Source organism: Schistocerca piceifrons, chromosome 4 (genome assembly GCF_021461385.2).
Source record: "Schistocerca piceifrons isolate TAMUIC-IGC-003096 chromosome 4, iqSchPice1.1, whole genome shotgun sequence".
NCBI classification, from domain to species: domain Eukaryota; kingdom Metazoa; phylum Arthropoda; class Insecta; order Orthoptera; family Acrididae; genus Schistocerca; species Schistocerca piceifrons.
Genome location: NC_060141.1, coordinates 420,057,044 through 420,081,369, shown reverse-complemented (window position 1 = coordinate 420,081,369; position 24,326 = coordinate 420,057,044). Strand labels below are relative to the sequence as shown.

General features: G+C 39.4%; 1 protein-coding gene across 1 annotated transcript in view; it reads left to right on the top strand.

Annotated features, from left to right (window-relative positions):
* LOC124796318 (mucin-12-like) overlaps window positions 1–24,326 on the top strand; it is a 304,314-nt gene that overhangs the window by 61,572 nt on the left and 218,416 nt on the right. Inside the window, exons 5-6 of the mRNA XM_047260448.1 lie at window positions 1,172–1,282; window positions 20,320–20,585. Of these exons, the coding sequence (XP_047116404.1) occupies window positions 1,172–1,282; window positions 20,320–20,585 (377 nt within the window). The remainder of the gene's footprint in view (window positions 1–1,171; window positions 1,283–20,319; window positions 20,586–24,326) is intronic.

The window sequence follows — 24,326 nt, the reverse complement described above, 5'->3', positions numbered from 1 at the left end:
GGAACTTGACATGAAAAGTTATGGTTGTGCGCTGTTCAGTTAATACACACATGCATGCAGTTTAATGGATCCCATTGTTATGTGATAGGCTGTGTGTCAAGTGACAAAATAATGTCCTGCTTTTAAATGATGAGAACTAGGGAACTGACATTTAAAAAAATTAAAAAGCAGGCTTGCGATGATTCGAACCGTAGCCCCATGGTGTAGGTCGGTTTGATGCCCCAGCAGTCTACTCAGTGAGCTACAATGGTTGTTATGGTAGTAGGAGGTAATACATGTTCCTCTGTATGTTCTGATGTATTGCACGATGTGTCATTGCTGACAGCTTCTCATTTTTGTACAAGTGTTTTCAAAATGCTCTCAATCTGATTTTGCTAGATAAACTTTTTATCTTGAACCTGGATGAGGAATTGTAAGTCGACACCCGGGTGCGGCATTTTTTCTTCACCCTGTATACAAGTAAGCAAGTGAAGCACTACTTACAGAAATTTATGTACCATGTTTATGGTGAGATCAATGATAAGTGTATGCCAGGTTTGTGAGGTGTTGAAAATGCGTGGGAGTATATTCCTTTAGTTTTTCACAGATATAAAATATTTTGCAAAGCACAGTTGTGAAAGTCTTGGTAGCAGCAGTAGTTTTAGTAGTAAAAAGTAAGAAGATATTAACTGCATCTGTAAGCAATACATGAATCTATAAATATAAAAGGAGCAATTGCCCTTTTCTGTCCTATAGGTGTTGCATAACATAAAAAAGTAATAGTGCTTCTTTTGAATTCTGTGTACTGGTTTGTGGGTATTTATATATTTGAGAGAAGAGGGTTGATAAACTTTGTGTAGAGGCTGTAGGAAATATTGATCTACTTCTGGACTTGTCAGTGCAAGGATATTGCTACTGCATCTCTTAAACAGTGTCTAGGGCATTCTAATATCAGCCTGAAGTACTGCAAACACTGCGTAGCTATGCAGTGTGCAGTGCCTTGTTATTCACTTAATTGCATTCCCTTTACACAATATGGAATTAGAATCTTCCTAGCGCATGCCATATGCGGTCATGACTTTATGTATATTTAACTCTGGATTTAACTGACTGTTGTTGGGTCCATGGCTGACAAAAGTCACAGAACCCTATGTTTGAATAAAATGAAACTAATGTTAAAATCTCTTTTCAGAACTTGGAATCAGATAGTTTAAGGGTTGAGCCCCTTGGTCATGATGAAAACCATTCAGCATACTGGTACTTCTATGGAACGAGATTGTATAGGGAAGATTATCCTAAAGCTGTAAGTAGAGGAAACAGAAGCTATAAGTGTTGCTATAAGTGTTAGATTTTTTAAAAGTTATATTGTTGAAGTTTTTAATTATGTTGAATTTGTAGGAAGTGTGAAGAATGAATTTTTGTTGGTAGGTATTTCTGGAATTCTATTCCAATTTTTGTGTGGAACAACAGTTATATGCTGATGTGGGGGGGAGCAGATAGGAAATGAAGCTGTTCTGTGTACATGTGCATATGTGCATGCCTTACACACACACACACACACACACACACACACACACACACGAGGACAGAATGTGGGATGGGGAGTGGGGGGGGGGGATGGGGGGATCAACAGCACAGGAGATAAAGAAAAGATGTCAAATGAATGTCACTTATGCAGGGAGATAGGAGATGGTGTAAGTGACCACCAAAATAAATGTTGACAGAAGTTGAGTGAATGTGGGAAAGGGGTAAATGGAAAGAAATCTGGCGTGTTCAGATAGAGTGGTAAATTAGTGGTGGTGAGTGCTAATGTACAGTAGGATGGTAGGAAAATCAGGAAGGCACTAATAGTTCTGAAACTAGGATTAGTTTTTCACTCCTAAATGTGTATATTGACTGTACTTGAATTTCACTTCCATAATGTAATTACTGGCCAGTCATTTTCTGTTTGTAAATTGTAGTTTTCTCAAATGAATTTCCTTTTGATACATTTGAAGGTATACTTATACTTTATTTCTCAGCATTTGGGGCTTTTACATTTCCAGCCTGACGTCTACTGGCAAACTGGTATATACTTCTTGTATTCTGGTTGTGAATTCCACACTATGTCTTAATTCATTCTGTGTTATTAACTTCAAATACTATTAAGGGGAAAATGTGTTGACACACAGTTGTAAAAACCCAAATGGTTCTCAATAGATTTTGGAAGGATGTTTGACTATCAGTTTTACAGGTTCAGGATAGATACTAAGAATAGTAACAGAGGGACAGGTCTAAGTGATGTTGACAGAGGGGAGGGGAGGGGAGGGGAGAGGAGAGGAGAGGAGAGGAGAGGAGGGATGCCATTGACGAGGGTGTTGCGCTGAGAGATCAGTGAAGTGTTCTGCATCTTGTATGAAGCATTTTTTCTAATATTGGCATACATAGCTGTACTTTGTTTAACATAAATTTGTAGCTGACAATAGGATAGTATGTTTATCTGAGCAGAATTGTGATTCAGAGTTGCACAATAATGGAAGAATTAATTTTGGTACAAAATGGTATGTATATAAGTAACATGCAAACAAAAGATGTATAAAACCTATATGGAGTTGCAGTAGATTTGGCTTAATGCTCAATACACCAGCCTTATAGGCATGTAAATAGTGCTATATAGTGATAATATCTCTAGAAAATAAACTTTTAAGCTGCAGATATTCCCACTAAATGTGTGCAAGGACAGGGATGCATTCAGTAGGGTGATGTTATCTGACAAGAGATGGACATTTGTTTGGTCACCAGTTTGCTGTGACAACCAGACCCTCTTCCAGTACACTTAAGGTTTTGCTGAAGTCTTTGCATACAGAATTTCACCCTAGTTTAATCAAAACAGGACTCCCATGCCTTATCTCCTAATGCAGCCAATACTCCTTGCAGAGCTGCCAACCAGTTATGAAGCAGCATCTCCTTTATCTCGAATATACACCAAGACCTGGCCCAAAGGGACCACATTTGCTGCCAGGTATTTGGCAATGTTTCTCCATCTTTTCTAAAATGTTGCTGTGTTATCCATATCATAGTATTTGGTAAAAATGGCATAGTGCAAAACTTGAAGATCCTGTGTCATGTATTTTTAACTGTGCAACTGGTTTTGGTCAGAGACAGTTTTCCAGTACAATGTTTTGTTGATACCACAGGGAACATAGCCCTTGTTCTGTCAACCTGCACTAGTCACTATGCTTGACCTACATCTGCATGTACATAGATACTTTGCAAGCCACCGTATGACGTAGTGTAGGGTATTACTACTAGTTATTTCCTTTCCTGTTCCATTCGCAAATAAAGCAAGGGAAAACAACTGTCTGTATGGCTCCACATGAGCCCTAATTTCTCGTATCTTATCTTCATGATCATTTCACACAGTGTATGTTGGCTGCAGTAAGATTGTTCGACAGTTGACCTAAAATATGGGTTCTCTAAATTTTCTCAATGGTGATCCTCGAATAGAACATTGCCTTCCCTCCATGGATTCCCATTTGAGTTCCCAAATCATCTCTGTAACACCTACATGTTGTTCAAACCCACCGGTAACAAATCTAGCAGTCTGCCTCTGAATTGCTTCTATATCTTCCTTTAATCTGACCTTATCCATACTACAGGGTGCAGCGCAGGAACTTCCTTATTTGAAATGTGCGGCACACAGTGGCTGTTATTCATTGTTGCATGGGTTTCAGTGCAATTAAAAGTGCGAGATTTTAACGTGTTTTTTAAGATTAGTTTAATAGCGATCATGCAGTGGGCAAGAGCGGAGCGCGCGTTCGCTGTTGTGACCTACTTTTTGAATGGACCTTTGGCCATCAGAACTCAGCGTGCATTCAGGAAACAGTTCAACATCGTGCCTGCAGGTCATGTTCCTCATGGTAAATCAATTGTTATGTGTGTAGACACCTTTATGGATACTGGAAGTGTGCAGAAAAAGAAATCAGGACCTTCAAGAACCATCAGAACGCCTGAAAACATTGAAAGGGTAAGGATGTCGATTCTGAATTCCCCCAAGCGATCTGCACACACACACTTTCAGCTGCCCTCGCAATTTCTGAATGCACATTGAGACAAATTCTTCATGAAGAGTTGAAATTTGATCCGTATAAGCTGTCAGTGGTGCACACACTTGATCCATGTGATTTTGTTTCACAAAAAAAATGCGTGTGAAGCCTTGATCGATGAGCTGCCTCAGGACACCTTAGTGTTCTTTAGCGACGAGGCACATACCGGGTGATCAAAAAGTCAGTATAAATTTGAAAACTGAATAAATCATGGAATAATGTAGATACCGAGGTATAAATTGACACACATGCGTGGAATGACATGGGGTTTTATTAGAACCAAAAAAATACAAACATTCAAAAAATGTCTGACAGATGGCGCTTCATCTGATCAGAATAGCAATAATTAGCATAACAAAGTAAGACAAAGCAAAGATGATGTTCTTTACAGGAAATGCTCAATATGTCCACCATCATTCCTCAACAATAGCTCTAGTCGAGGAATAATGTTGTGAACAGCACTGTAAACCATGTCTGGAGGTATGGTGAGGCATTGGTGTCGGATGTTGTCTTTCAGCATCCCTAGAGATGTCGGTCGATCACAATACTCTTGCGACTTCAGGTGACCCCAAAGCCAATAATCCCACAGACTGAAGTCTGGGGACCTGGGAGGCCAAGCATGACGAAAGTGGCGGCTGAGCACACGATCATCACCAAACGAAGCTCGCCAGAGATCTTTCACGCATCTAGCAATACCCTTTTTTGTTCTAATAAAACCCCATGTCATTCCAAGCAAGTGTGTCAATTTGTACCTCTCTATCTACATTATTCAATGGTTTATTAAGTTTTCAAATTTATACTGACTTTTTGATATCACCCAGTATGTGGTATTGGAGTGGCACGAACCCCCGAGAACTTCATGAGCAGCCCTTGCATGCAGAACGTGTGACTGTTTGATGTGCACTATCTAAAGTTGGTATTATTGGCCCATGGTTTTTCGAAGAGAATGATAAGGCAGTGATGGTCACTTCTGATCATTATGTTTAGATGACTGAATAGTTTTTTTCTTCCAGAACTTGAAGAAATGGATGTGGGTGATGTTTGGTTCAAACAAGATGGTCCCACAGCTCACAAGGCACAAACATCGATGACCATATTGTGTGAACACTCCCCGATCGTCTCATCTTTTTGAGGGGCAATCTCCAGTGACCAGCATGCTTGCCAGATTTAGTGCCATGCGATTTTTTTCTTGGGGGGCTATCTCAAATCTTTGGTGTGTACCTATTGTCTGCAGACCCTGGCTGAGCCATGGAACAATATTTGTGTTGCTATTGCCAACATCAGCATGGGAGAAACTGGACCGAAACTTGTGATTTTGACTCTCCAAATGCATTGAGCAGAATGGAGACCACCTTCAAGGTATCATTTTCAAAACTTAATGGAACAAAACTTTAGATGTTACTCTTTGTAAAGAAAAAGAGTTAAACTGACATGTCTAATACTCTCTGATTTATGATTTTTTTTTAAATAAGGAAGATCCCACGCTGCACCCTTTACTTTATGGATTTGTTTTTCCTACTCATATGCAGTAACTTAAATTTTTCCACGTTTAGAACTAGCTGCCATTCATCACACCAACTGGAAATTTTATGTAAGTCATTTTGTATCCGTCTACAGCAACTCAACTTTGACATCATACCATACACCGCAGCGTAATCAGCAAACAACCACAGATTGTTGCCCGCCATGTCCACCAAACTATTTATGTATATAGAGAACAACAGTGGTCCTATCACACTTCCCTGGGGCACCCCAGATGATACTCTAGTCTCTGATGAAGACTTGCTGTTGAAGACAGTATACTGTGTTCCATAACTTAAAAAGTCTTTGAACCACTTACATGTCTGGAATCTATTCCATCTGCTCGTACCTTCTTTGACAGCCTGCAGTGGGGCACCATGTCAACTGCTTTCTGGAAATCTAGAAATATGGAATCTGCCTGTTGCTCTTCATCCGTATTTCACAGTACGTCATGTGAAAAATGAGCAAGCTGAGTTTCACACGAGTGACAAAAATTTTCTTGAGGCTGAGAAGCTTATTATATTTGAACTGAGAATATATCCAAGGATTCTGCCAATGTTAGGAATATTGGACTGTCATTTTGCAGGTCTGATCTTTTACTCTTCTTATATACAGAAGTCACATACACTTTTTTCCAGTTGGTGGGACTTTGCGCTGGGCAAGAGATTCATGATAAATGCATGCTAGGTAAGAGTACTCTTTGTAAAACAGAAATGGCATTCCATCTGGACCTGATGACTTATTTGCTTTCATATCTTCCAGTTGTTTCTCTGCACCAGGGATACTTGTTACTATGTAGTCCATATGGGAGTCTGTCTGGTGCTCAAATGACAGTAAGTTTGTATGTTTCTCCTGCGTGAACAATTCCTTGAATGTGAAATTTAAAACTTCCTTTTTGTTCTTGTTATCTTCAATTGCCACACCCGACTTGTCAACAAGGAAGTGGATAGAAGCTATTGACGCGCTTTGTGATTTTTATATGGGACCATAATTTTCCCAGGTTTCCTGTCAGGTATGCTAAGGTATGAAGGTGGTAGTAGTTTTATGCTTCACACATAGATCTTTTCACAGATGCACTAATTTCTACTAATCTTTGCATTTGTGGATTTTCTTTTGAACCGAGAGTGCGACAACCTCTGCTTCGTCAGTATTTCCCATATTTCTTTATTAATCCATGGTGGATCTTTTCCATCCTTGATCCACATACTAGGCGCACAACTCTCCAGACTAAGATTTGGAATGTACTTAAACTTTGCCTGCAGTTCCTCTTCGTCCATACTGGAACTAAGTGAGATGCTAACAACTGCTTATCTGCTCTTTCTAGCAGAAACCTCTCCTGCCTTCTTGACCGATTTTTTAACCAGCTGCTCAATACAGTTTTCAGAAACGCATTCAAAAGTACTTCGCACGATGGTCTGTCAGTACCACCTGCGGTGGATCCATAGACATCTCAGTCTATACTCGGTAGGTTAAAATTGCCTCCGACTAGTATTGCATCATCTGGGTATTATGCGCAACTGACTAGACCTTCTTTGAATGACTTTACAATTGTCACAGTAGAATTGGTGGCCACGAAAAACATTCAACAATTAACTTGGATTCAACTACACCTGTTATACAAGACCACATATCTTTACTGTCATGCCCAACTTTGGCCTCAGTAGAGACAATATTTTTCTCACCTGCAATGAATACTACTGCTCCTGTGGCATCTGATCCGTTTTGTTGGTATACAGTCTACGATTCGCTAAATATCTTGGGGCTTTCCACTTACGGTTTCAGCCAATGTTTGGTCCCAAGAATAATTTGAGCACGATAACTTTCCTGGAGGGCAGTAAATTTGAGAACTTTGTTACGAATACTTAGAAAATTTACTGATTAAATTTTGATAGTGAAAGTGTCTTTAGTCTGAACATGGTCTGACTTCCTTTGTTTCGTATTTATGGGTGAGTGTTCATCAGAGTACCTCAAACTACCACCTAGCATTAAAAAAAACACCCCTGTGCACTCCACAAGTACTCTGCTACCAGAGTAGCTGCTTCCTTTGTGTAGTGCACTACTGACCTATTAAGGAAAGTCCTACAAATCCCCACTCGATAATGCAGATCTAGAAGTCTGCAGCCAAGACTGTCACAGTCGACGAAGCCTTTGGTTGAAACCCTCCATTGGGCTTCAAACCAAAGGACCCGGATCATCTCTGGGAACATTACTAAAAATTGTGAGTTCTGTTTGTGCTGTACATCCAAGGCCAGCAGCCTTTGCCTCCTGCCAGCTGCCTGTATGAACTGAGGGTTGTCTCCGAACCCATGCAACAGACGTCATTGGTGCCAACATGATCCACAGCTTGTAGACAACTGCACCGTGCATGCTCAATAGCCACAGGCAGATCCATATCTGCACTCGTATGAGGCCCTCTGGTGGACATACTGGGTGCATGGGCTTTCTTTCCAGCCCTGAATGCAAAGGGCCTCCATAATGCACCTAGTGTTAGAGCTCCCGGTAACTAGTAAACCCCTCCCCCCTATGTGCCTGCTGATCAATAGCCCACCCGCAGAGTGAATGGGTGAGTATAGACAGCCTGTCTTCACTTCGGCTCTCCATCTTGAGCGACATGGTTGCATATCACTGACCACTTACCCTGCTGTGATGGTGGATCCACTGCGTTGGGTACACTAGGAGATACCTTCGCAGCAGAGCCGTGGGCAAAACAAGCTACATCTGAGGTGTCCCATGTGACGTGCCAGATTCTCCGCCATCCCTGCTCATCGAGGCAGCAGACTGAAGGTGACAGACTGTAACCAAAACTTTATTCAGCTGTTCGAAACTACGGCCAGCTCCTCTTACATCCGCACGCAGCATGCAGGCGTCCTACCCATGCTATCAACTCTTAACTGAAGATGTAAACTGTAAAAGCAGACTGACTCCTACATATGCAACTTACTACCCTCGTGCTATGTCAGCAATGCTGATACATTAATGAGCTATGTAGCTGGCTTTTGAAAATAAATGAAAACTGTGCTGTAGACAGAATGAATTTACACTTACAAAATGCGAGATTAAACTCTTAAATAGAAAAACACACATGAGATTTAAGAAATATATTAGAATGAAAAAGATAAACACATAACTTTCCACTCTGTAGATTTGTATCAGCTGAGAACTGGGGCCTGACTGATTGGCTTACTAAAAGCACAGATGCTTGGTTTCAAAACAAAATAAATGAGCAATTACTTCTCTTTTGTTCACAGTTCATCCTCCCCCCCCCCCCCCCCCCCCCCAAAAAAAAAAAAAAAAATTATCCTCTTTCCTCCTAGCAAATTGTGGCTCGGTGCTTAGGTGGTGGACACTTTCCCAACATTTTCCATACTGAATTGAGGACCACTGCCTTTCTTAGGCAAGTGCTCTAATGACTGAGCTATCCAAGCACAACTCACGAGCCACCCTCACAGCTTTACCTCATCTCCTATTTTCCAGACTTCATGGACATTCTCCTGCACACTTCGTTGGACTAACTGGAAGAAAGGATACACCCAGGCTGTGGCTATGCTATGTCTCCACAGTATCCTTTCTTCAAGGAGTGCTATACTTGAAAGTTTCACTGGCGAACCTCTGTGAAGTTTGGAAGGTAGGAGATGAGGTACTGGTGGAAGTAAAGCTGTGATGACTGATTGCGAGTCATGATTCAGTAGCTTAGTAGGTACAGCGCGTGGCCATGAAAAGCAAAGGCCCTGCGTTTGGGTCCTGGTCTGGCACACAGTTTCAGTATGCCAAGAAGTTTCATATCAGTACACACTCTGCTGCAGAGTGAAAAATTCATTCTGGTAATTTTATCTTTGTTCTCTGCATCTACAGTCTTGACCCTAAATGTTTTAAGATTTTACTGAATTGCTCGGATCCATTGTCGCTTATTCTTTCTAAGATTTCTCATCACAAGTTGTTGCAAACATCTTGTTTCCTTGCAGTTACAAGATGTGAAAGAAATACAGAGGTTTCTTCTTCTTTTGTATGCTGGTGGTTGGATCACTTTCTCAATAGACAGTTTCATTGGGGAGGATATACAAGAATGCATTGGCCCAGTAGTTTTATTTATTTCTATCAGTTTTGAGGGAGGGGCAGAGAAGTTCATTTTTTAATTTGGAACAGTGTTTCGCAAGCATAAGTGGTCGCCGAGAGAATTACGGTTTTATATTGTTGGATCTTTGTGTCTGTTTGCAAGCATTTCTTATTATATGTTGATTGTGGTAGAAACTGGGCTTTTCTTCTTTTTGTTGCTGCTGTTTAGCTATCTTTCTTTCCTCTGTGAGTTATGCTTGATGATTTCTCCAAGATAGTCAAACAGTAATTAATTAATGGAAAAGATGATGGATGTTAAGAGCCAAGCTTATGTTGGAAAACCAATTTGGAAAGATCAGAAGCACTTTCAAGCCCATTTTACACCAGCAACTTTCTGGTCAGAATCAACTACTTGAAGTGCAAGCACCTTTCATGCCTGCACGTAAATCATCAACCAACCTTGACACAAGTGTGTCTATGGCGTCAGTGATCTGTAGATTGTGCGGAGTGTGGAGGTCTAAATTTCCGAGTATTCTGCACACTGGCCATGCACAGAGACAAGGAACTCTGGTGGCTATTTACAGAAGCTATAACCTATTCTGTCGAGCTCATTCCTAATATAGAAAATGATTTTGTGCTTCCGTGTAGTCTTAATATTTATTATATTGTTTGCTTTGCTTTCATGGCACATTGAAAATTTACAGAAGATCCTGGGACTTTTTCCTACTAGTGTTCCCGTACAAGAGAGATGAAATACCTGAAAGCAAAAAGTGTGTACGTTTTACAGAGAAACAACCCATACTACATAAAATTAAGAATGTAAACAGGTAAACATGTTTTAATGAAAATTATTTCAACAATGAAAAATTCAGATTTATTCATTGAGAAAAACAATTGTAGTTGTTACTTGGCACTTAGCAAGAAAACAAGATAAAAAAGATTAATCAAAAAGGCGCTGTTTACTACATTCTACATATTGTTAGATGTGTTTGCAAGCACATACTTTCTCGGAACAGTTACATGCATGTGTTATGAAATATTTGAATTACACTTTTTGTATTCTTTCAGTTCTCAATTCTCAGGAGTGTAGAGAATTTATCTCACGATCGTTGACAAGAACTTCCACTAAAATTCTGCTTTTGTCATTATTAAACTCTGTTGTCATTGCTTGTTCATACATTTCATTACTGTATTTCAATTTTTCCATAAAAGGGATTGACCCTCGTAACCTCACTTTCACCATTCAGATGCCAAACTACACATTAGACAGCTCTCACAAGACCAACAATTTTGGTGCAGACGTGTAAACAAAAATGACCACTCAGAACAAGCAAGACTCAGTGCAGGAATAGAATACCAGAGGCATTGCACTTGTCTTGAGCAGTCACTTGAGACAAGAAAGTTGATCATGTAAAAGGCACTTCAGATCTTTGCTCAGCATGATTAATTATTGTATAAAAGGAAACTGACTATTCCCCCTCCCGCTCTCTCCTCCCCCTCCCCCTGTCCATCCCCCTACCCCTCCCCCTTTCCCCCCTCCCTCCTGTCCCTCACCCCCCTCCCTCCCTCCCTCCCTCCCTCCCTCCCTCCCTCCCTCCCTCCCTCTCTCTCTCTCTCTCTCTCTCTCTCTCTCTCTCTGTGTGTGTGTGTGTGTGTGTGTGTGTGTGTGTGTGTGTGTGTGTGTGGGCGCACGTGGCACGTGTCGTGTCGGCACGCATTCCAGAAGAGTGCTCTCAAACTACAAACAGCTCTTACCCACTATTATTTTTGGTATATTCATTTACAGCGTAGCTCCAGGAAACAATAGAAAGTTGACATAATGAATTTAGATGGCCAGTTTCTAAGTAGGTGGAAGTAATTTTTTTCAAACTTAATTGACCTTAAAACACCTGTTTCAATCAGAGACCATAAATTAGCAATTTAACCCATTTATCAATTTGTGCAATTACTTAATATTTGTTTCATTTGCTGATGACATTTTATAGTATGTGTTGCCAAAACTGCACTGAAGTGCCAAAGAAACTGGTATAGGAATGCGTATTCAAATACACAGAAATATGTAAACAGGCAGAATACAGCGCTGTGGTTTGTAGCAGTTGTTAGAGCGGTTACTGCTGCTACAATGACGGGTTATCAAGATTTAAGTGAGTTTGAACATGGTTTTTTAATCGGCACATGAGTGAGGGGACACAGCACTTCCGAGGTATTCATGAGTGTACTGTAAATATCAGGAATCCGGTACAACATCAAATCTCAGACATAGCCGCAGCTGGAAAAAGATCCTTCAAGAATGGTACGAATGACAACATGACAGAAGTGCACCCTTCCACAAATTGCTGCAGTTTTCAATGCTGGGCCATCAATATGTGTCAGCTTGCAAACTATTCAACAAAACATCATGGATATGGGCTTTCGGAGCGGAAGGCCCACTCATGTATCCTCGATGACTGCACGACACAAAGCTTTACGCCTCAACTGGGTCTGTGTCAACAATGACTTTGGACTGTTGATGACTGGAAAAATGTTGCCTGATCGGATGAGTATTGTTTCAAATTGTATCGAGCAGATGGATTTGTATTGGTATGGAGACAACTTCATGAATCCATGGATCCTTCGTGTCAGCAGGGGACTGTTGAAGCTGGTGGAGGCTCTGTAATAGCGTGGGGCATGAGCAGTTGGAGTGATATGGGACCCCTGATACATCTAGATACAACTCTGACAGGTGACATGTATGTAAGCATCCTGTCTGATCACCTGCATCTATTTATGTCCATTGTGCATTCCAACAGACTTGGGCAATTCCAGTGGATATTGTGACACCCCACACATCCAGAATTGCTACACAGTGGCTCCAGGAACACTTTTCTGAGTTTAACACTTCCGCAGGCCACCAAACTCCCAAGACATGAACATTATTGAGCATATCTTGGATGCCATGCTGTTCAGAAGAGATCTCCACCCCGTCGTACTCTTGCGGATTTATGGGCAGCCCTGCACGATTCATGGTGTCAGTTCCCTCCAGCACTACTCCAGACATTATTCGAGTCCAGGCCACATCATGTTGCGGCACTTCTGCATGCTTGCAGGGGCCCTACAATATATTAGGCAGGTGTACCAGTTCCTTTGGCTCTTCAGTGTATTAAGGTGTGCAGTGTGCCATAGTGGTTGGGATCACTGGCTGGCATGCTGCAAGACGTCATTTCAATCCCAACTACCAATAATTATTTGTTATTTAGTATTTATCATTTCTGGAAGATTATCAAAATTTATATTTGTTATGTTTTCATATGCTGGAATATTCAATGTCTATATAAATAGCAGTACTCTCTGTCCAGGAATTCAGTTCCTTTCTGTCTATACATTGGTGTTCATTATAAATGTACTTTCAGTGCTAAGTGTTGCCTTCATAGATGACTTTGCTTTCAGATTTGGAGTTGTTTGTGGTTACGATGTGACATTGTTTGCTGGAGATGCCAGGTACTTCAAAAAATCTCTGTCACTGTGGTTCCAATGAGGCAGTGTAAGAGCTATTGCCTACATGGACAAGAACCAGAATGCAAACAGTACATCATTCCTAAGTCCATATATATAGGAGACTAATAGAGTTCAAGCCGGCAGTTAGTCAGCTGCTCATAAAAGTCCGTCAGTGCTTGCCGGGGCCTTATTAAATTGGTGAAAGGATTCAACCGAATCACCAAATACAACACGTGGGATTATGATATTATGCGTTTTTGAAATGTGTACTTTTACTTGACCAGAACAGACCAGCAGTGGATCAAGAGCAACAAAGAGAAACTCAATAGTTGTCATTATAAGTTTGAGACCAAAATGAAGAAAACATTTGGTGACATTCAGCAGCGAAAGAACAATTGAAAAACAAGGCCCAGTGATATGGGTAAATGACACAATCTCTCTTATGTTATGGCCCTATGCCACAATGTGAATCTGAATATTACAGCAGCTGACAAAATCCCAGCTAGATGGAAGAAGAAACTTTTCTCGTAAAGGATGTTGCAACAACCATGGAATTCATAAAATGGTGCCAGCACATGGAGAAAATGCAACAGAAAAAAGAGTTGGTCGAAAGAAGTTTGACTGAGACCTGATTGTGGTCCCTATGAAAGTTGTGAAAGCCCATCATCTCATTGCCTGTCTCATACACTAGGTGGTAACAGAAGGCATACAGCAAATTATGGTAGCCAAAACTGTCAGATCAAGTAAGTCAGAGAGGGCAGCCATGAGTATTGGCCACCTATGTCAGGAGATAATGAAGTATGTTGAGGAAGACGTGTACTGATTTTCAGCACTAATCTGTGCTACCAGTTTCACGCACCAGGAAGAGTGGACTGGGCTAACTTGGACTTACGCCACAGCCATCAAATGATAACTCAGCATCTGATCAATACAGGTACAACCAACATCTCCGCAAAGTATAATTCCCTGCAAAAGAACAGACATTTGGAGGATGGAGAGCAACACCCCAGTATGTTTCCACTGTGGATGCTCAGGACATTTATGATGCTACAAAGCAAGAAGATGAATGTTAGACAACTACTGCACTGCCAGACGTCAACTGTGGGATGAAGCCCATCACCGTACATTGGAAAAAGTTGCTCCTCAAGATGCCATAGACCATGCAGACACACCACCCATTCATCTAGCCACAGAATTCAGGAAAAGTAATCAAAGTGACTATCTGTGGAAGTGAGGCCATAACAGATGAAAATTCTCCATGGACGATAGTCACAAAGATGTGTGGAAATCTCATTGACATCATAATTGATGGCCAACCTGTCTGAGAGCATGTAGACTCAGGGGCTTTCTTTTTTTAATGTCAAATGCTTTTCACCACTAGCTAAAAGAAGACTGTTCCAAAGTACGAAAATAATTTTGTGAAAGCCATAAATGAGAAATACATCCAGCCAAAAAGAATGTGTATTGCAAGACTGACTATCAATGACAGACCACAACTCTATGAAGAGAATGTAATCATAATGTTGTTCTTGGGTGGGACTTCCTGTAGCCATCGCAACCAGTAGTAGACTGTGATAGATCAGAGCTCCAGGCTGACGAAAAAGTTCGAATAAGCATATGTAACAGAGATTGTTCTGGACAGTTGTTTGTCGTTGAATACATTATCCTGCTGTCATCAACAAGACAAGTCCCTGTTGTAAATGTAGATGATTAGTTAAACTGCGAAACTTTTATCAGTTGCGAAAAGCTACTTAGGCTCGTTAAAGAAAGTCTACTTGCCAGCAAGGAATGTAAGCATTGCAGGTGGCCAAGGAGAACTTTGGATCACTAATTCTCATGGGCAGCCACAACTCATCCCTAACGGTATATGTATAGGGACACCTAAAACCAATCAAGAAAGGGCAGCCTAATACCACTGATGAAGAAATGTGGTGGTGCTATCGGTACAGACCACATGTGGATGGAAGCTACTGTTGAAACTGCCACTGGGTTTGACAGAGAAACAACATTGCTGAGTGTTCTGGACCAATCTCCAAATGCTTTTGAATCTGGTTTGAAGAAAAGATATGCCAAATGGCCCAAGAAAAACACTCTGACAACACTGGGAATTATCCACTAATAAGTCAGCACTCGTATAGATGTTGTCAGCTGAATGATGAATAATGTTGGAGGAAGTGGAGTAGGTGCTCCAACATTCCATCATTGAAACTTTAGAGCTCTCTTTTCCATCTCTGTCATCCTCGTGAAGGAGGAGGACGGCACTCGGCGTTTCTTTGCCAACTACCAGTGACTGAATAAAATCACCAAAAAAGATGTCTACTCATTGCTGCATATTGTTGACACCCCAGATTGCTTGAGTGGAGGAAAGTATTTCTCAACAATGGACTTAGAGGAGGGTTACTGGCAAATTGAAGTTAACAAGATTGTCTAGGAAATGACCGTCTTCATAACTACTGTGAGTCTCTGGGTGTTTAAAGTTATACTGTTTGGACTGTGTAACGCTCCAGCCCCTTTTGAGTGTACGATAGACAGTCTGCTTCAGCATCTTCATGAAGTATATGTCTTCGCTGTCTGGACAACATTGTCTGCTCCTCACCCCTTTCAAGAAGACATTTGAAGAATCTGTGTAAGCATAAGCCACATGACAACTATGTTGAAGTGTGTTTATGCTGCAAGCCTCCACCTCAGTCTGAAAAATATCTCTTTGTCACCCAAGAAATAAAAATCTTGGGGGGATTTGTTTTGGCCACCAACAAGTTCTGGCATTATTTATTTGGCAAACCCTTTGCCATTGTTATGAATCAACTCTCTCTCTGTGCTGGCTGACTAGCTTGATGGATCTGTTGGGTCGACTGGCGAGATGGGCACTGAGGCTTCAGGTGTATGACATCACAGTGTCATTCAAAAACAGATACAAACACATTGACACTGATTTTCTTCGAAGGAATCCTGTGGTGAAACACAACAGTGTGGACAAGTTGACAAAATCTCAGTCGTCACTGCACAGAATAACATTGCTGCTGAACAGGGGGAAGATTCAGCACTGGTGAAAACAACAGAAGCCTTGAAGATGGAGGAACCAAGCCCATCCAGAAGATAAAGATTGTGTGCTACACCCATGCCAATTCCTCACCACCATAATTGCAGGCATGTCAGTTCCCCACCACCATAATTGCAAGCATGCCAGTTAACTTCTTCCCCCATCTCAGTATGGCTGTGCGAGAAGTGGGTTTATTGGGATAGTTACTAAAGTGCTACTTTATGTTGTATCATATCTTTTGTCGCTTGTTGAATGCCACATATGAAGTCACGGATTATGTCTCTTTGTCAAGAAAACGAAAGTGCAGAGAGACATTGTCCATGCCCTCTGTATGAAGCCCTGCTATGGTCCTGAGGTGCAGACTGACAATTGAAGCTTCTTGTTAAAGAAAACTGAAGATTTGTTTGATGCTCACAGAGCTTCGACAAGAGGGGCTACCTTGATGGTCATCATAGTAAACAGGGTGTGGTGACATGACCAAAACACAAGGCTCCGTCATGACATGACCAGAACACAAGGCTCCGTCATTTGTGCTGTACAAAGGGCTATTGACAAGATGTAGACCCAGGGTGCTGTAGTCAGCTCCATTGAGAATATCTGAAACAGGAGAGGATAGGGTGGCAAACTTTCTTAAAAGAAAATAAGGGAGATACTTATATCCCCGACAAAAAATGAGGGAGATTAAGAGCACGGTGAAATTTCACCAAAAATGAAAGCAATATTCCTAAAAGATAACTATTTAATTACAGATTGCAAATACTTACACATATTTTGCAACAGATTTTGCCTCGGTCAGTAGTTTTATATAATTTTTTTAGCAAATTCGAAGAATTCACTGCATGAATACGGAAAATTCATGGCAACTTGCAGTTCAGATTTGATTAGGTTTGTACAACTTCTGTTCTTTACATCTGTCCACTTATTATTCACAAGAGAAAATACTCTCTGAGTGTGAGCATTAATTTCTGGCAAACTCGTGACATAACCTACCAGTTTACTCAAGTTTTCAAAATTCACATTATTTGATTTCAAAGTTGTTAAAACTTTTATCCTTTTCTGGCTAATACTACCCTCTAAAAAGAGCACATTTAATTGCATCATTAGAACTACAAAATTCCTCATATAATTCATCTTCATTCATGCAATCCAGCTTGACACATTTATAAACTTCATGTTTGTCATTGAATATTATTCCCTTTTTAGACATAGTGAGAGTCAACATTTTAAACTATCATCAGATTTGTTAACTAAGTGAAAATTTAAAGAATCATAGAATTTAATGAAGTTGTTCTCACTAATAGAATTCAAATTTGAATCAAGAACAGTGGCCAACAATTAATGAGTACCAATATAAAAAAAATCTATCCCTTTCTCTGTCTAACTTTACTGATTAGTAACTGTACAGCTTCATGAGATTTCATGGTACTAATATCAGAATTCTCCAAATACTTTGCTTTTAGGATGAAAATATTTCCAATATTCATTAAGAAACTAATATAAGCCAAACAATTGTGTGTACTTCTGTATTTTCATTGCAAAAATACTTTTTCAAAACTTTAGGACAGTCTGAATCTTCTCATCAACATCATCATCTTGGACAGTTTCCAGCCACTGGCTGGGTCTGTATGGAACATAGGCCTCTCCATCGTCTTCTGTCTTGCCACCATCTCCCTGTCATCACTTTGGTCCAGTCTTTCTTCTGGGTGCATTCCTCTACTCCTTTCAGCCATCTGTCTTTTGTCTTCCTCTTGGTCTTTTTCCTTCCAATTTCACCTCATGTATCCTCCTGGCTATCTTCTCCTCCATTCTCTTAACTTGTCCATATCATCTCAGCCTTGATTTCTCTATCTCCTCTTGTAATGGTTCCACCTTCTCCCACAAGTCCAATGCCTGGTCCAAGCCGTGGGAGACACAGCAACGTCATGAAGTAGGGGAATGCCTGTAGGAGCGAGGTGCAGTGGGGACAGTATATGCCCGAGGACCGCTATGGTAGCTGTGAAGGTCCTACAGGAATCGTGAAAAGTGAAGCTACGATAGGCCTAGCAAGCCAGTAGTGGATTATGATTTCTGCTTTCAAAAATAGAACTAGCCTCGGAAAGTCTGAATCTTCTGTGCTTTTAAAATCGCTTTTATAGGCTCCCAATTTTTTTAAAGCCTTTCTACAGCAGGTGTAAAAGAGAACCATCTACATGTGGCAGGATTTCAGCCCATTCAACATTAACAAATACAAAAAATGATTTTAACATTTCCCTTAGTTTGGCAAAACAAGAGAATTGACCATATATTTTCGATACTAACGCTTCGACATCTACATATTGTAAACAGTTGCACGCACATTTCATGGCATTAGGAAGCACATGGTTGAAAGAACGGGCTTTGAGGATTTTTTCATTCTCATCCCTTAATAGTTTCAGGACTGAATGGTGCTTACCGTAATTTGTATTGGCACCATCAGCATAGTGTGATGATATTTACTGACATTCAAATTATTTAATTACAGTGAATTTTTTTAACAACCTATAGTCATCCATTGCAGTTTCCTCTGCCTGTTTTATGAAATGCAACCTTTTTTTTTTTTTTTAATTACATTAAGCGGTCAAAATATCATCTTACAACTAGAATCGTGTTCCTGTTTAGATGAATGGAGGCATCTGTTGCTAAAGAAAAGAACATGTTACACTTTTTGAGGTCATTTAAAACGTCCAAAAAATCATTCACACTTCTAGGGGCCATTACGTTCATTATCGTCATTTCAGATTTTTCACCATGTAACACAATTTTCCAAAAATTATTAATAAAATATTTTTCTCCACTTGCTGCTCTTCGTGAAGATTTCCGCAATATTCTGAAATTAATATTTTTGTAACTTATGTTTAAAATATGTTAGCAGCAAATAACAAAATGTGTAGGAGGACCGCTATAACACGGAAGGGCGTCACAAGAGATTCTGACCACCATGAACTGACAGACACTTGAACAGATATTTTCTTTGAGGCATTAGACCCGCTGAACACTTTTCTTTACAGTTTGATCACACAGTCCAAGCTCCTATAGCTTAGATTGTATTGTACTGTGTGGTAGGCTAATGAAAGTTCATGTTGTCGTTTGTTAGGCTTTTACCCCGGTGAGGAGAGCTGAAGAAAGGTTATCTTGGATGAAGTACTGACATCATTTGCTTTGCTTTTTTGACCTACAAGCAAATACAAGAAGTTAACTCAGAAAATTGCCAATTACTGATTTCTACATGCTGAACAGTAAGATATTTATTTTAGGATTCATAATAATAAATTACTACCTGAAATATTCATGTGCTGCACACAATTATTCTTGCCGCCATGTGCAATGCAAAACTCAGGTTTGCAGATTAAGCAATTTGCTTTATAATCATTTGTCTGCCGTTGTCGAATCCAGGAATATAAAGCTTCCCACTTCGTAAGATATGTACACATATGCTTTGTTTTCTTTTTCTGATGGCATATTAGCTTTGTCCTCGCTGCCCATCATAAAATCTTGAACAATGATTCACAGTAAGCACTGGCGCTGAAACGAAGTCACGTCTAACTGCCAAGTGTCAGTTGATCATTTTTGAGATAATCGATAGACATAATGTTGATATAGAATAAGTTGTCTATGCTGTCCAACATTTCAATGATTTCTGACTGTGCATGTAAAAACATTTAGCATGACTGACACGCGCTGTGAGTTGCCGGTTCAAATCTGATCACCAGCAATTATTTGTTACTTAGTATTTATTGAAGGTTCTTGAAATTCCTTATGTTTGTAGTGTTTGCATATTCTGGCCTATTTGATGTTTGTATATGTAGCAGCACTCGCCCTACGGGAGTTCAGTTTTGTTCTGTCTGTCGGTGTTTATAATAAATGTGCTATCAGAGTGAAATGTTTTACTTTATTGACTATCCTGGTTTTGGATTTGGTGATGATTGTAATTATGTTGACATGGCAATATAATTTTAAAAATAATTTGTTACGTTCCAACCTGGATTTACCATTATTTAATGTTAAAAATATATATTTAACCAGGGACTAGAAATCAGCAGTTTAATACATTTTTCAATTTGTTTAATAACTTAATATTTCAACTCATTTGGTGATGAAATTGTCTGTATAATACATGTTGCCAAAACAATTAAGCTTTTTCTTCCTCAGAAAAAAAGAGTAAAAGAAAAGAAACGAAGATTAAAGGATGAGAAACGAAAGAAGAAGAGAGGAAAATCACCAGCTGATTCAGAAGGAGAGGAACAAAGCAGTAGTGTGTGGCAAGTGGTTTGTTTCACAGAAGAAGACTGGGACAAAGTCACTGAAGGTTTCAGGGACTCTACATCTAAAGTTGAACGAGCCTTGTACCACACCCTGTCGGAAGACTTTCTGCCTGAAATACCTCGCCTATTTTCAGAGAAAGAAAAGTTGCAAAGGTCAGTAAACAGTTTCTCTCTCTCTCTCTCTCTCTCTCTCTCTCTCTCTCTCTCTCTCTCTCGCTCTCTCTCAGTGCGTCTGTGCACCTGCTCACATTGAGCACATATAATAATGGTGGTAAGGTGTATATTGTTTGAAGAACAACTGTGTGTAGTCTCAGTGAAAATTTTAGAAGGGAATGTATAATAAATTTTCATAGCATAAATTTTTGGAAAGCTTATTTGCCTGGACAGCTTGAGTTAAGGACTGTGCATTTGGTCTCTATTTTTCCATCTAGCTTATTAACTAATCAAAGGGGGCAGCCAGTGGTGCCTTAAAGCAGCAGAAAGAATTATTTGTATAGTCAGGTCAAGAAATAAAGGGGTAGCTTTTTATTCTAGAATAATAAAATGCGCGTATCATACGTTAAAGATGTAATAATTCGATGGTAGATGCTACAGCTACTGCATGATAAAAGAATGAAAAACTGTTAAGAGATAGTGATGTAAAACTTCTGAAAAACGGAATTTAATACTAACAATGAATGAATGTCTAAACAACAGATAGTAAGCTATCCAATCTCATGCCACTCTGGTGCTAATTATATCAGTTTTGAGTATTTATCTGTAGCATTACTTCTGTATAGTGATGCAATAAATGTATGTCAACAGATGGTGGGATACTGTAGGTTTAATATAAGTGTTGTAATCCTATATGATGTGGAATATAGTGAATTGTCACATCTCTATAGAATAAGGGGAAGGGGAGGGGGTAATCAAGTGAGGGTACTTTCAATTGAACTCGTGGGATTGACTGTGGAAGGCTTCAGAGTGAAGATGCATGAAACTTGGATGATTTATTATTTTTGATCTAATATTACTTTTTCTTGGTATTAAAACAGCACACTGCAGGAGTTATTCCATCTTTGTGGTTCTCATTGCTCTGCAAATCCAAATGGACATTGCTAAGTACACTAATATCATTGTTTTAAAAGCCACACAAAGAAGTTGCATGTGTAAAATGTGTATGTAATATTGTAGAGACAGAAGGATGTGTTACATGTACTATTGTAAAATTGACCAAACAGTAGTTTGAGTTTCATATTGCAGTTATATTCTTCTTTGGATGTGTGTAGTCATTGTACAAATGGAGTAAGTGATGTTACTATTCTTGTATTCCCAATCTGATGTGACAGTTCTCCAGGACTTCAGTTAAACATTAATTATGATTTTTGTCTTTGAGTGATCTGCCTCATCTTCTCAGATTATGTTTTTGTAACAAATAAACAATTCTGCACCTTAAAGCTTTGTCTACAATACACATACCCAGTTTCTGTCAGTGTAATGGTGTAGAACTGACAGTCCAGGTAACCTTAAAAGTTCTCCTTACAACTTATATTTGAGTTGTGGTTTTAGATGTGCTAGAACTATTGTTTGGGCCAATACATTCACCGTGAATCCGACATCTGCAGTGGAGGTCATATTGTGCTGGCGGTATCCGTTTTTGTGTGATAATGCCGATCCGAGCTAGCACTTGCATTATGTGGCTAGTGTTTGTGGTGGATTTTTTTAACCACATTAAAAAAATAAAAATTATCTTGTTCGTGAGTCTCAGTCTTAGAGTTCCCATTTATGCAACACCTACAAATGCATATTATTCTTATTTTCATAGGAACTCTTCATCATTAATTGCTTCCAAGTCTTTCTATTTAAACACAATAACTTTTCTGGACTTTATTCAGATTGGCCATAGAGTTGTTTGAAACCATAACATATGTGAAAAGCTTATCTGATACTTATCTGACAGTTTGACCTACAGTTTCCACTTCATGGAGATATGTTAGTAACGGTTCAGTGGTTCAGTTTCAACAAACTGGACCAAAGAATTAGAATTATAAAAATAATAACCTATCATATCCTCTAGGAAGTAAGTTTTGTTGATGAATCCAGGAAACACTGTGGTGCAGCTGCATCTTCAATGCATGCACCATACAGATGGTCTTTTTGTCTCTGATGTGTTCCATAGGTATTTGTGTTCTGGTCTGGACCCGTTTTGTGCTTTCAAAAAGCAAACCATTATCCAAATCTCAAATGTGTGATTTGATTATGTGTATAAACTACAGTCATCTGGTAGGTAAGTGCACATGGCATACAAGAGTAAAAAATGACAGCAGTCTTGTGGATGCCTTAAATGTGTGGCTTTACCACAATTTTCCTTGGACTCATTAACAAAACTTGCTACCTACGTGACATAACATTTTACAGAAAGGATAGATTGCTGCTCACCACATACACACGACATTGAGTTTCAGACAGGCACAATGAGAAAGACTGTCAAATATTTAAGTTGAGTTGAAAATGTGTGTGTTTTTTTTCTATTTTTGAAAAAGGACTTGCGGGTCCAAAAACCTAAATTTTTATCAGCCTCTTTCATTGTGCCTGTCTGCAACTCAATCTCTCCTTTTATGTTATTCCATCCTGGACTCTCCATTGTTTGACATAATACTCTTATTTCACAAAATCTGTGGTCCATTTTGTTGGTATTTAACCACCAAAGTCTTACTAGCACATGTACCTGGGGAGAAAGCTCATAGCTGGAGTTGTCACAGGTACTATTTACATCTCAGAAGCTTATGAGAAAAAGGCAATGAATTATCAGTTCATAGATGATTGTGAATGTTCAGAGCCGGTGAATGTCCATGGTTAAAAGAGAAGAGGGTGGTGATTAAAGTTTACAAGAACTTGTGGGAAGGATTGTGCTGCTGATTAGAGGCAACAGGAGGTTACAAATAATGACAGTTGTGTTTAATTTTTCACTGATTTCACATAAATTTTCACAATTTTGAGTTTTAAATGAAGACCGTATTGGTTGCAGGAGATATTCTCCAATTAGTGTTTGACCTACTAACACTGTTTGCACCTTCTTCTACAAAAATGATAAGACATTTTGTGTGGGAAACCTAAAATTGTTTCAACAAGGGTACCATCACTAGTCTGTAATGAATGCTCCAAAGAAATTAGGTGTTGGTATATGATCGGAATTTAATCCTGAATATTTGCTTGTTGCAGTCAGAATTTTCATTTCATTGTAACATTTAAATTGAACTACTACTCTAGGGTGTGTGTTTTTTTTTTTTTTTTTTTTTGCTGTTGAGCGTTCATCATCGAGAGATTTACTCGTAAAAAGATAAGTGGTAAGATATTTTAACTATCGACAAATTGGAAATAGCTTATGCTTCAAATCATAATAGTATTGTGCGTGCTGTAACTGGCTGTCATATTTACTATTTAGTGACTGCTGCATAATTAAATAATCAGAATTTCAGTAAAGAGCAATAAAAAATAATTGCACAGTTGTGATTTTACTCAGTGCATTGAACATGTCAACAAGCAGCAAACTGTTACTTGCTGTGAAATACTAATTCTGTAACACACTGAAAATTTTTTTTAATGAAGTATCGCATTTTGATGTACGGAATGTACTCCCTCCCTTCCTCCCCTCCCATGAGAAAAATTTGTTTTTAATGTACTCTGACTATCAAAATTACAAACTTTTATTGACGTAAAGTATCTGCTTAAAAAGTTACCATTACACCTATTCTGAATTTATGCCATTTATTGGTTGTCTATGTTTTGTTTTGATAATACAAGAGGAAAACAAAGTCAAAGGTGACACGATAGTTTGAGCAAGATCGACACTACATTGAGCACTTCTGCATGTCGGGAAATCTCAAATCTATTCGACTGACAGTATTGTTTGCT